General features: G+C 42.3%; 1 protein-coding gene and 1 long non-coding RNA gene across 2 annotated transcripts in view; one reads left to right on the top strand and one right to left on the bottom strand.

Annotated features, from left to right (window-relative positions):
- Positions 1-217, bottom strand: part of LOC102210361 (uncharacterized) — a 6,643-nt gene extending 6,426 nt beyond the window's left edge. The window contains exon 1 of the long non-coding RNA XR_311399.1: positions 156-217. This is a non-coding gene — a long non-coding RNA (uncharacterized LOC102210361). The remainder of the gene's footprint in view (positions 1-155) is intronic.
- A 1,948-nt stretch (positions 218-2,165) lies between these two features.
- On the top strand, positions 2,166-13,699 carry bace2 (beta-secretase 2). Its single transcript, XM_005720577.1, has 9 exons — positions 2,166-2,759; positions 6,863-6,951; positions 7,083-7,299; positions 9,000-9,131; positions 10,270-10,404; positions 10,717-10,818; positions 11,311-11,460; positions 11,559-11,727; positions 13,038-13,699. The coding sequence occupies exons 1-9, from the start codon at positions 2,466-2,468 to the stop codon at positions 13,277-13,279; spliced, it is 1,530 nt and encodes a 509-aa protein (XP_005720634.1). The 5' UTR covers positions 2,166-2,465; the 3' UTR covers positions 13,280-13,699.
- Positions 13,700-13,943: the final 244 nt, after the last annotated feature.

Here is a 13,943-nt window from a genome sequence, read left to right as displayed (position 1 = left end):
AAAAAAAAAACTCGCAATGACCAACATATCAAAAACTCAATCCATATTCAAAAACAAGGCTTCAGTCTTTGGCCTAAATGCGCCTATTGCTCCCCGAGCAGGCAGTGAGCCACAGTTGTGTCTAATGGGTGAAGGTCCGACCACCAGGAACTCACCGACATCACCTCCACTAGGCCTGGCTCCAGGGTGGTGCTCCAGTATCCCATCCCTGGTAAGGTAACTGGGTCTCTGTTGCTCCCTACCTATAACCCATTTACCTTGGGAGACCCTACCAAGGGGAAGTTACCTTTGTAACTCCATGGGTTACTCAGGCACCAACTCATAACATAGCAGTATCTGCATGGGGGGAGAGAGACGAGAGTTTGTTTTGAAATCCAGGAAAGCAGTGGAGTCTAATACAAACGTGCATTAGGATTCACCACAAAGATTACTGAAAATTATAAGCATCTTGTGACCCTTCACACCTTCTCAGAGGTCTGTAACACAAAGGATTTATTTTAGCCCTGATTCCCAGTGTTATGAGGGTTACACTTTATTGTTTCATTACCATAATGACTTATTCTGCAGATCCAGCTGCTTCATGTAGGTCATGTTTGAGTCATGAGAAACATGCATGAAACCACCTACAGGCCAGTTTTTCAGAGAACGGTATTATACCTCCTGGGAGATCCCTCAGATATCAGTGTGCAGACACCATAAGGGTCCAGTTGTTAGAATCTAAAGTTAGTGTGTCCCTGATGGAGCGTGGTAAGGAAAGGAGATTTTTATTTCTTGCATTTTTCTCCTCCTTTGAAAGCAATATTCTTATAAGCCACCTCCTTACTCACCACTAAACAGTTTAACACAGCTGATGTTGCAGCTGAAACTATGTAGCTTGCATGCCATGAGAAAAAAAAACACAATTTAAAAGAACATAAACCTGTAATTCTTCTTAGCCCTTAGTCTTACTCACCAGACTAAGGCGAGTACTATGCTTTAGCAAATAGTTGGGTTTAAATGGGCTAATACTTAGAGCACTGTTCCAGTTAAACACATTCATAAAGTGTTGATTACCAAAGGAAAGCTTAAATACTGTATTACACTGCTGTATTACACGGCTGAATGGCTCGTATTCATGCTTGGGAAAGCTTACAGTTTCTCATCCAGGTGATAACCACAATGGTGTAACATTAGGGTAAGTGAACCAGGTTGTAGTACAGGCCCCAGGTGACAGGGACAAACACATAACAAGAAGCTAACCCACATACACTACGTTGAACTAATATGTAAAGTTAACCTTTGTTAAGACACATTTAATTACATAACTTGAAACCAGGAGCCAAGATACAGGGCACAGGTGTTTTATACTCTGGCCACGATGAGGAAGTTGGTTAGGGGAGGAATCAGAACTGAGGCTGTGTTAACTAATACTAGTCACTACATAAATGTGGAGCTGCACAGCAATCCCAATAACAGGATTTAAAGGGTGTTTAAAATTGGGAAAAAGACACCACAATAACATTTTAAAAGTAGATAGATAGATAGATAGATAGATAGATAGATAGATAGATAGATAGATAGATAGATAGATAGATAGATAGATTACCACAAAAAGAAAACAAAAGGTTTCGGGTAGATGACAGAAAAAACAATTTGTTCTGATCACATAAGTGAAGCAAAATCTGTGGAGCAGTGTGGGGAAATCTAATTACAGTCTTTTAAAAATGGGCACATGCCCCCCAGTGCTATCAGTCCGGTTTACAGCAGTCCAAGTTGTGAAAGGAAGTCATGCATCGTGGAATCACATCACTCAGCCTGATACCAGGAGAAAAGGATGTGGTAAAAACCTACAGCTCGGCAACTGCGCCTTCAAAATAAACCACTATTCGACTGGCTTTGAATTAAATGAGACACAAATGTCTTTACATCTGTCTAATAATAAACCCCTATTAGAGTCGCTATGAATTAAGAGAGACAGAAAACCTTTTGGAGTTGTCTTATCTGGTGTAAAATACAAATCTGGCAAATCAAACACTGCGAATAAGGGAGCGACTGAAAGTAGCTTTTAGAAATGCAAAGATTGCATAAATCCCATTCATAATTTATCTAACTTTACCTAGCTTGTTAAACGCCTGTTTTGTGTGGCCGTTACAACAGTTACGTGTGCTTTAACTTGAAAGCAACTGCCGGAAGTTGAGTCTTCTGTTTGGGCTAGCTTGGCGCCGTCGTAAGAGTAGATGGAGGTGAAATTTCTCGCTGGAAATCGATCGACAGCGGACAGTTCAGTGTCACTCACACCGCGGAAGCATGTCACCATGTACGGTGTCTTTTTGACGGTGAAGCGGGATCGTTTCCATGATGGCGACCGCAGTACGGGTCAGTGTGAAAACTTGAGGAGAAAAGTTTGAGCACGGAACAGGAGTCTTTTTCTGAGACTTTCTCTGTTGTTACTGGCGTGATAAAAAACAAAACAACAAAAAACTAACATGGCATACTCAACTTTCGTTTCGTTTGGGGCATTTGCTTTGAGTTTGTACTTCGGCGTGTCCTATTGTTACTTTTCCATACCGCTGAAAATATACCCAGGGAAGTACAACGTCTCATCGGATGTGAATTTGACGTCTCTTCGGAGAGTAGCGTTAAAGTCTGATGGAAGCGGTCTCTCTCTGGCCTCTGATCCCACCGGTACCGTGAACTTTCTGGACATGGTGAATAATTTGCAAGGAGACTCTGGGAGAGGCTACTACATAGAAATGTCAATCGGTACTCCTGGTCAAAAGGTAATGTAGCTCCTGAGCTCCTGTCTGTTTTAACTCTCTGAAATATTTTTTACGTTTCTCATTTAGACTTAAACGCACCACTTGTGTCAGCTTTCCACTTTAATCACTGTATTTGCGCTGTGTTGTGTGTTTTTGTGTTTATTTGTTTTTTCCTGGATGCATTTGTAGTGTGTTTACTGTGTATGTGTGAATAGGGGCTGGTCCATCCACCATGTGATCCAGTGGTCAGAAGGTGGGCTGGGTGTGTTTGTTTTGACTCAGGGCCATGGATACCCATCTATACAGCACTGTGTATTTAAATATGCTTTTAAATGTCTGTGTAGGTCATCTTGAACGTTTGAAAAAAAAATAAGGCAACAGACTAGATCTCTATTACCCAAGAGGCTCCTTCATTTCTTAAAAAAAAAGAAAAGAAAGAAAGAAGTCAGGTATCTAATCCCCAGTGGAAGTGGTCCTCAGGGTCCCTGATCCACTTGGTCATGCGAGTCGTCACATGAGCCAAGGTGGGAAGGGTGAAACTACTGTGAGACTTCACCCCACCACATCTTGTGACCTGTTGAGGTCACCTGATGCAAGGTGTGAGTGGAGATGAAGCCTTCATCGTAGGTGGATGATAGCTGGTGTCGTAAGCCACCACCAATGTTCAATCACTGACTCCTTTAACAGCCATATTTTTTTTCAAGCTATTAAGTCTATACTTCAAAATATGAGGTTTAAATTTACCCCTGCAGCAGAGGGTCATGGGAAGATAAGTATGTCTAGTACATTCTTACTTTTAGGCTCGCCTGGGACCACGGAGGAAGGATAATATAGTTGTGAGGGTGCTTCAGCCTCATTATAGCCTAGGGGTCTGTAGACTAAACCCCCACCACCAACACCAACACTCTTTCTCTGGCTCACATGCACTCACATGATGCTGCCTGCGAGGACCAGTGTTTCTTAGCAGGCAGCTGACAGGGATTACCAGGATCCCAGGCAGCAGAGAGCACCCCGAGAGTTGTACAAAATAGCACTTGCTCTACAGCAGGGATATTCGTTGGCTGCTATTCTTTTGGTTGCAGAACTTGGAAATGCGTATGTGTAATTTATTAGAACGTCATTTTTATACTGCTTGTTATGTAAAGCGCCTAACAAGATCATATTAATAATTGAGGAGGACTAAATCTGGGTGAGCTGGCGCTCCCGTCACTATTAAAAATACATGAGGCTTTAAGGGTGGCAGCGATTTGCCTTTGTGTTGTAAAGTAGTTGTCTTTGAATTGGAGCTTAAAGCAAAGGTGAATTATCTCATTAGTAAGTTGACCTGTTGCCCCGGGGCATCTCGAGTTAAACAGATCAGAGCTTTTAAGACTCTTGGGCAGCACATCTCAGTTTCTCAGGCTCACAGAGGCTTATCTGCGCTACCTGCCATGTCGCTGAGGATAACATTGCAGCACTTGCCAGAGTACACTTCCCACACTTCCTTATTATCAAGTCACAGTGCTTAATGACTTTTGTCCTAATAGAAAAGAACACTTTATAGTGTTCCCCAAAGAAGAAAATTCCCCTTTACCCTTATTACTTATCATTATTCAACAGGTAAATGTATAACAACAGATTATCAATCATAAAAGTCAGTCAGTTAAGCAAATGTCATCAATGCATTAGCACTGGAACTAAGATTACTATTCAGTTATATTCAGCATATTGGTATTTTAAACATGTTTCTCTATTGGGAGGAGTATGTATGTGTCAGTGGTGGCTCACCTTTACAAAACATTAAATCAGAAAGGGCGCAGTCTTTATGGTGTTTTTTTTATTACAGCTGTGTGTTTCCTACTTTGTCAGGAAACTTTCTGTGCAGAGAACATTCACAAAAAGTTAATGACATGTTTAAGGGGTTTGGCTATTGCCATTTAGTTTTTTGTTTCTTTGTTTTTTGTTGAATTGTTCACATTTGGGTGAGATTATGGAGTGTTTTTTTAAGGCTAGCTCGCTTGTTTAGCAGAATGGATCCATATTGCTGCATCAAGTATTAAAACCACCTGAAAGCTGAACTTGATACAGATACCTGCTAAACAGCCATTTTTATTATTTGTTCGCGTTTAAAGTCGTTCTTGCGCAATTTCCAGGATGTTAATATTACGGATGTGTGAACATAATTGTAGGCTCAGACTTCTTTAATTGGTTTATGATGCACAGTAAAGATAGAGGAAGCTTCACCTCTTGATCTTCTAGTCTTTTATGTCCCTGTTCTGTCCGTAATTATAGTGAAACCTTGCCAGCAGAGAGCCATCTGCTTTGGTTCAGATTGTTTATGCGGTGGCAAAATGTCGTGTAACTCGATACTATTGAGTTATACTCTCAATATTATTCTAACTAGATGATGATGTGATTACAGGGCCGCGGTGTTCAATGAGGCACTATTCAAATCAGCTACTAATTGCGGCGTCTGTTAGCATGTGGCACACACAGGCTGAGTGTTGGCTGGAGAGCCTCACATCTGCTAATTGGTACAAACAGGTAGCAGATGCACGCTGCCTCCATGGAGCTACCGCCAATTAGACAGCGAACGCTCAACTGCAGACTGCCTCAGCAGGGGAAGAGACTTGCCTGAAGCTCTGAAGCTTGACAAAGGGAGGATAGTGTGACTAGTAAAAAGATAGGTGGTGTGGGGATAAGGAGCTGCCCTTGCTTTCCCTTCTCGCTATTCTCCTTCACCACAGGATATCAGAATTTTCCAGTCAGGCCTGTTTGACTGGTTCAGGCCTTGTGTGAGTGGCCTGCTGCCATCTGCTAAGGTGGCAGAGGAGTTTTGGATGGCACAGTGACAGTGGTGGGACAGGAGCCAGCGCAATGAGGAGGAACTGATAAGCCCGGCTCAACAGGGGTTTCCCATGGCTGAGTGAACCAGTCGATAACATGTGGTTGATAATTACAGACCTGCTTTCATAAAGGCCAAATGAACCTGAGCATGCCGGTGGGATGTCGGCTACAAGGAAATGATTAAGAAAGTTTGCGCTCATAAGCAAACAGTGTAGCGTAATGGTCAACAAGCGTTTATCTGAAATGTAATTTAAGTAAACTATTGCCCGCTGTTGTGGTGCGCCTTAATGTAAAGGCAAACGCAACGAGGCGACAGTCGATCAGTTGTTGAAACCGCTGTTTACATTTGAACATGTCTAATGAGCTGCTCAGTTTTCATAGATTGCCACGAGTCTTTGTTGCTGACTCATCAGGTGGCGTCGGGGCATTAGGTTTATGACCCCCGCCTCGGTGGCGAATGCTTGCCAGCGAGTGTTAACATGGCCACAGCTGAAACATGAAGGTGACAGAAGTCTGCTGTTTATTTGTTCCTGCTCATTGACTCGATGCCTGGAAGACAACTTGATCTCAAGTGCTGTTAACTCGTCCCCACTGTTCACATGACACATACCAAACAACTGGTTAGGTCATACAGTCATGAAAGCAGCTTGAGGCTGTCGTGTTTGACTCTCAAATCACACATTCAGTGAACACTTACGTCCGAGGTGCATTGTTAATGATGAAGACCTTTCACACCAGTTTGTCCAACACTTGAACTGAACCAAAAGTAGTGCCGTTGCAACTTCATGTGTATCATTTCCTCTCGTGTGTGCTGCTAAAATAATGTTTACAGACGTTATTAAAAATGTGTAATTAATTTTAGCTGCAACCAAGCTGCGTTTTCTTCCTCCAGAGAAAATGTCCATTTACGGTCCTATATGAATCTTTCAGATGGGCACGAAACGCCCCTAAAAGAGATATAACCTTCTTTATGTTCGGCTATTTTTATGGCCCATTTCCCTTTCATTGTTTCCTTGAGAACTGTTGTGTAATTTACCTTTTGTGTTTTCATGCTGTGGGGAAATTTCTCACATCTATCTTTCTCCCTTCTCCTCTAATCATATCTGCAAACAAACTTTAATGTCTTTTTAAAGCTTAAAGGCTTGTGAATGCATCCCACTGTGCTTAGCTGTCATTCTTTTCTTTTTTTTCTTTTTTTCTTTTTTACCATGTGATTCTGGGGCCATGTAAGTGGGGGGAGGGGGGGTAACAGATAGCTGGAGTGATTGTTAAAACAAACTGTGCCTTCTGTTTTCCAGCTGAACATCCTGGTGGATACGGGTAGCAGTAACTTTGCCGTGGCTGCAGCTCCACACCAATTTATTACTCATTACTTCAACACTGCACTGTGAGTGGCTGGAATACTGCCTGCTTGCATTTTGTAATAACTGTAGTATAACATAGTAAATACATTCAGTTTTTGTTATATATAGCTTTGTAACTGTTTACATATTCTGTCTTCTTTTCTCCTGCTTTTAGTTCCAGTACCTACCATTCAACCGGTCGCACTGTAGCTGTAAGGTACACCCAAGGCAACTGGGAAGGTGAGCTGGGAATGGACAGCGTCTCTATTCCCAGAGGCCCAAACGGGACCATCAACATCAACATCGCCGCCATCCTGTCTTCTGATGGCTTCTTCCTCCCTGGGATCAACTGGCAAGGCATCCTGGGATTGGCCTATCCTGTGCTGGCACGGGTACGGGAGATACTCATTTACAAGTTTGCGTAAAGTTATTAAGCAAAGTCATTGATTTCTGCCCAGTGTGACATTAACTAGTAAGAAGCTGTTTTACACTCTAATGAAAACAAAGACGACACTCAAAGGACAGGCATTTTGGCGCACTCATATGTAAATTGTGAAAAAAATGGGGATTTGATTTATTTCATTTGTGTTCTGTTCAACCGTTTTCTTACACTTGTCCAATTCAGGGTTGTGGGGGCCTGGAGCCACTGTCATAGGGTGAAAGGTGTGGTATACTAGACAGATTGCCAGTCTATCACAGGATTAACAGAGAGACACATTCAGGTCTACAGCCGTATAAAAATCGCCAGCTAACCTAACATGTATATCTTTGGACAGTGGGGAAAAACAAAACAAAGTACCAGCTGGTGGATTTGAACCCAGGACCTTCTTGCTGTGAGGCAACAGTGCTACCAAAAGCACCACCGAAGTGACTATAAAAGCATTGATTACTAAAATAACATAACTAATTATATTGAGTGAATCCTCTGAGCTTGTCCGGACAGGCAACGTCATTCTCACTTACATGCTTCCCACTCCTCACATCACATATCAAACACCCTTCCAATTTAGCAGTCTACTTAAGCTGCAAATCCTCTGACTGCTGCCCTGAGTCACTGCTGTTTTAACCCCTGGAACAGCCCCAGCATCCACCTGTGTTCTCCGTGGGATATTTGCTCCTTACTCGTCAATTTCTTGGTGTGTCATATTTGCAGAATGTTGTTCTTGGAGCACAAACACCACACTCTGGTTGAATTCTGTTTCTGTATGAATCGTTGCAAAATGATTTGGCTAATTAAAGTGCTGTTTTCCATGTATGTGGAATTAAACACAAACCTAAGGATGAGAGCAGGAGGAAGCAAAACCTGAGAAAATGTGAACATGCAGGTTTCACAAAGGGAATGTGACAGCAATGCATGGCTTCCTGCTCACCTCCATTTCTGTTAAACCACTGAATAACTTTGCGGTCTAATCTTATCTGAATGTCATCATCCACTTTTCACATGAAAGAAGAAAACTTGTTTGTGATATAGGAGGCTGTGTTTTTCTTATAAAATGATGGGGTGAGGTTATGTTGTTGCTGTATTTTGTCATCTCTTACTTCCATCTCCCCTTATACCATAGATGTGAATTAATCAGTTTTCTTTTTTCAAAAGAAGAGCTAAATCAAGGTGCTTTATCCAGTGTCAGCTTTTTTTTAACAGATTAATCTCGTCTTAATGGAGCGTTAAAGACGTCAGCGCAAACTGCACAATACGTACCTTCATTCTGCGCTGACTGCAACAACCTTTGGGATCAAATGTCAGTGATTGTGGAGCCGATACGCTTACACTGACCACTTTGTGCTATTGGCGACTCCTGAGTGCTGAGGTTGAACTTTCTTCCAGGCTGTTTGTCATGCATGACATGGTGACACTGTGGAGGAAAACAGGAGTGAACATATCACAGTCCAAACTGATGATACACCGCTGTCACATAAAAACACATTTCAGCATTTCCATTCAATGATGATGTTTGAGGTGATTGATTTTCTACGATGTTGTGTGTGAAGCTTTTACAGTCTGTGTAGTTACACAAGCTAAAGGTATGAAACGCAAGTGTAAAGGTTTCACTCGATCAACATTATTTAACACCGTCTCGTGTGTCTCCACCAGCCTGACTCGTCCGTGGAGCCCTTCTTCAACTCCGTGGTGAGACAGCTGGGAATTCCTGACGTCTTTTCCCTCCAGATGTGTGGTGCTGGACTGTCAGCCGGCAGCGAAACAGACACTACGGGCGGCAGTCTTGTGAGTAGTCAGAAGTACCACCCCAAGGAGGAGTTTGATTAGATAAAAACATTGGTTTTAAACAGTCTTTATATTTTGGATCTCTGTCTGAGATTTTGATAGCTTGTGTGTGTGACCAGCACCTTTTTATAAACGTCATAGCTGATGTCCTTCATGTCACTGTGTTTCCACATTGGAAGGCCTTTCTACTTTGACTGGAGCTAATTAAGCTAAGATAGCATCCTGCTGAGAGCAAGTCTGTCGCCGTAATACTTTCGACCTTGGTGCCTCGCTCACCGCATCTCCATCATGTGACCCGCTGGTGCAGACAGATGGATAAGATGGCAGGGTGCTTGTGCGTGTATGTGTGTTTATTGACTGTGGTCTGTCAGAGTGTGGGCACAGGGATAAACATTTGCTAGAGTGTATTCTTGTTGGATATTTAATGTGGCACACTTGACCTGGTGATGATTGTGTGGTTTTATTCCTTCACAGTGGTGAAAGTTTCTGCCCGAACATCCACTAAGAATGTTTTAGGCCACAAGTCATATGCTAAAAATTAGATTCTCACACAAGTCGGATACAACAATGAAGCAACAACATTATATATCAAAGAGGTCAAAGGTCACAGGGATATCACAACGTTCTGTGAAGCACTTCTGACTAATATTGATTAGGATACTGAGGGAGAGACTGTATTTTAAGTAGATCTAACTGTATCGATATTTGTAACAGCTGATTTAAAAAAGGTAAAAAGGGAGACGGTGGAAACACCATAGTTTTTCCACCACATGGCTCTCTGCCACTCCCTCTGTTAGCAACATGTTTGGAATGCCACAAACAAAAGCCGAGCAGAGCGTGAATGAGTACATAATAACTATCATAATGCACAAATAAGTACACATAACAAATGTTATGGAAATCTGTTGTTTGTGTTTTGAGTGTTTGGGGAAAAAAAACAATTGGCCGATATGTCAGAATTAGATCACCAAGTATCGATATTGTATCTGTCTTAAGAATCCTATTCCTATCAGGCTCTAATTTTAAGTTTAGTTAGATACTGAAGTGGTGAAGCTAAACAGATATGTAAACTGCAACTTAGCTGATTTACTGAGGCAAAAAATAAAAGGCAGTAATTCTGGTTATCTTCTTCTCTTAGATAATGGGTGGGGCTGAACCAAGTCTGTATCGAGGCTCAGTGTGGTACACCCCTATAATAGAAGAGTGGTACTACCAGGTGGAGGTGTTGAAGCTGGAGGTGGGAGACCAGAATCTGAATCTGGACTGCAGAGAGGTAAAACTTCACGGTCTGAATCGCTTCTCTCACTGTCTGATCCTAACTCCACACTGCACTATTTCAAAGTGAACTGTAACTTTGACTTGGAAGTTGACTCACAGCACTTGATTAACTTGCTGTGTCAAGGTTAAAACACTGAAATGTAAGAGAAGCTGAGTAGGAGTGCTGCAGAGCAGTGTAATCCAGTTTGTCTGCTTGTGAAAGAACTTCCTCATTTTATATTCTTTTGTTTGCTCAAGGTCTTCCATAGGAGCCCGTTGCAGCGAGAACAAACCCTACCGCACGTCACTCTTTCTCTCTTTCTTTCAGTATAACATGGATAAAGCTATAGTCGACAGTGGGACGACTCTGCTGCGACTTCCTGTCAACGTCTTCAATGCATTGGTAGAAGCCATCATACGCAGCTCTCTGGTATGCTGCCTCCGCTCCACAGACAATGATGAAACATGTTGTCAGAGCAAAGATATGCAGGGGAGAATAGCACACACTCACTGTTCAAGGACGTAGTAGCTTTAAGTGGAGGGATCGAGGGTTTTTTTCCTGTTATAAAAATATATATGTGTGTGTGTGCGCTCCATGCCTTTGTTTATTTACCATTAGGCTTTGCACATTTCTCACCTTTTTGGAACTGCACACAAACAGTTCCCAAGGTTAATTTGAACTTGGAGGCAACATTTTCAATTAAAGCAGCCACATCCTTGCAGATGAATACAAAGTAGGAAAATGAAAGCAGAACATCAAAACTTGTTTTGGTGCTATGTTGACCTTCTTTTTCTGTCTTTTTCTTTTTCTGTTATCCTTCGCACTGTCTCTTTTCTGTCTCTGTCAATTTCTTACTGTGACTGTCTTATTTTCTTTTTTCTCTTTCCTCCTGTGTTTTTCTTGTTTTTGTTTTTAATTCAGATCGAGGAGTTTTCTTCAGGGTTCTGGGAAGGCACCAAGTTAGCATGTTGGATGAAGGGAGAGAACCCCTGGAGGTTTTTCCCTAAGCTGTCCATCTACCTGAGGGCCACGAACACCAGCGAGTCGTTCCGCGTCACCATTCTGCCTCAGGTGCCAGGCACATATATAATCATATAATCATTCCTTCTCTAGAGCTTCCATCAAACAAAGACAAACTCATCTCATCCTCATTTCTTGTCATCTCACAGCTTTACATCCAGCCAATCATGGACGTTGACGGCACGCTGGACTGCTTCCGTTTCGGGGTGTCGTCGTCAACAAATGGCATGGTGATCGGCGCCACTGTTATGGAAGGTTTCTACGTAGTGTTTGACCGCACTCAGCGGAGACTGGGCTTCGCACTCAGCAGCTGTGCAGGTCAGGGTTCATACTGGTGCCACTTACTGCAGTTACATGTCTGTAAATATTTCCCTTTTTATGAGAAACTACAGCAGAAATCCTAAAGTACAGAGTAAACCAGACATCAGCTAATGATAACTTACTGACAGGCAAAGTCCTAAAGTCAGCCACTTTCAGGCTCCCTGACCAAGAGCTCAACACAGTGTCCTGTTCACTGAGATCTAAACGTCAAAGGTTAAGCCTTTGACGTTTGTTGCACTATGTTTGTTGAACTATGAGGCACTTCCTCATAGTTCTGTGGAAAAATGAACTTTGGCCAAGCCTCCCTCCCTAATACTAAAGTACAAAGTTCATTTTTGTTGTGTACTGAGCAAACACTTTTGTAGGCTTAAGGTTGGAGGCTTGTGACAGCATTTAATATCTAAGCAGGGCAGGTAAAATAAATAAGAAAGTTAAATGCCATTGTTTAAAAAAAATGATGCCTGAGCCCACCATCGAAGACTACGAGCAGCAGTGTGCTTGATTAAAAAGCTGGGATAAAGTCTGGAGCCTGGCTGTTTAATGCTCTGTATGTGAGAACAAGAATTTCAAGACATCCTGAAGCCAATGTAAAGATTATAAAATAGGAGTGACGTGAGCTCGCTTGCTGCAATGTATTAATGGTCTGTGTCATTTGGAGGCATGAAAGAGATCATTTATCTAAGCAGGTAAACAAGGCAATAATTGTGCATGAATAATTTCTTCCAGTTCCACCAAATTCAATTTTATTTTATTTTTATGGGCTAAATCACAACAACAGGAACCCTCAAAACGTTTTATATTGTAAGGTAAAGACTACAATAATACACCGAAAATCTCAGCAATCAAATGACCCCATTTGAGCAAGCTCTTGGTGACAGTGGCAAGGAAAAACTCCCCTTTAACAGGAAGTAAACGTCAAGCAGAACCAGGAGGGCAGCCATCTGCCATGACCGGTCGGCCAAAGAGACCATATTTAGCAATTTCTAAATGTTCCTTAAACGAGGAAAAACAGGAATGAAAAATAGATTTTGCACACTTTTAAAAGCAACAGTTGTTCAGTTAAATGTTTAAAACGTTCATTTGCTCATTGTCAAGATAGCCTCAGCTAGCTCTCAGTCCAGCAAAAGTTCTCTTCACCTGTCTTTCCAGCTTTTCTCAAACATTAGCTCACAGTCACAGGTTAACTCTTTTTATTTGGCACTTGTTAAATTTGTATTGAATGAGGGCGTATGAGTGATGCTAACTTAATGCTGCTTTTTTGGTTTAATGAGATCATGTTATAAGACCTCTCTCATACGTCACTGCAGTGAGCGATGGGGTGGCTCTGTCAGAGATCGAGGGACCCTTCTCTGCAGCGGACGTGGCGGCCGACTGCTCTGGCGGCCCACTGAAGGAGCCTCTTGTGTGGATGATATCTTACGCCCTGATGGCAGTCTGCGCGTTGGCCCTCCTCATCCTGCTGCTCATGCTCATCCTGCCCTGCAGATGCGGAAACCGGAACGGTGAGATCACGGACGAGTCCTCGCTGGTACGACACCGCATCAAATGACTGAGAGGGCAAAGTAGAGCGAACCCGGGGAAGGGACAGTCGGACAGTGAGCAGAGCGCCTCCACGAGAGGCTGCACCGACCAATGACACTCGACTTAGGATTTTTAGACTGGACTCATCAGCTTGGCCCACAGAGGCAGTCGCACAGACAGATCAACTGCCTCTGAAAGGGAAAAATCCCCAGAACAATTCTTTAAAAAAACAGCTGTTGGTGGTGAATTTGTATTTTCTTGTTGGTTTTTTTGTGGTCGTGGCCTCTCTTTGATGATGATAGTTTGCTAATGTTATGCTTATGTTGCCTTAATCCACCTACACAGGCTGGTGGAGGCACTCAAATCATAACTGGGCTTGTTCTAATTAAAACTGCTAAAGGTATTCTGAGAAATCTAGAACTTCAATAACACTAGAAGATTAAAATTAAAATTAAAATTATTAAAGCAGTTAATAAGTATACACACACTAACATCACAGCAAAGAACAGCTCAGCGGTGCAGACAATCACAGCACATCCAGAAGGAAGGATAATAACACTGATATCATCTCCATGCAAAAGGTGTTTTCTAGGTTTCTAAGCCTTATAAACCAAAAGTGCCTTTGTTTTTGGGTTTTTTTGGGGGGGGTTCAATCTAATGCCAACAACGGGATCTATTTCTTGGATCTATTT

The sequence above is a fragment of the Pundamilia nyererei genome, unplaced genomic scaffold (genome assembly GCF_000239375.1).
Source record: "Pundamilia nyererei isolate P.nyererei 1_Seehausen unplaced genomic scaffold, PunNye1.0 scaffold00003, whole genome shotgun sequence".
Taxonomy (NCBI): Eukaryota; Metazoa; Chordata; class Actinopteri; order Cichliformes; family Cichlidae; genus Pundamilia; species Pundamilia nyererei.
Note: the sequence above shows the minus strand (reverse complement) of the source record. Positions and strands in the feature narration are given on the sequence as shown.

Bases quoted from the DNA above. Each gene is read 5' to 3' on its own strand.
- bace2 (XM_005720577.1), top strand. From the start codon at position 2,466: ATGGCATACTCAACTTTCGTTTCGTTTGGGGCATTTGCTTTGAGTTTG. The intron at 7,300-8,999 runs GTACGGGAGATA...TGTCTCCACCAG, and splicing joins CCTATCCTGTGCTGGCACGG to CCTGACTCGTCCGTGGAGCC. The intron at 10,819-11,310 runs GTATGCTGCCTC...TTTTTAATTCAG, and splicing joins CCATCATACGCAGCTCTCTG to ATCGAGGAGTTTTCTTCAGG.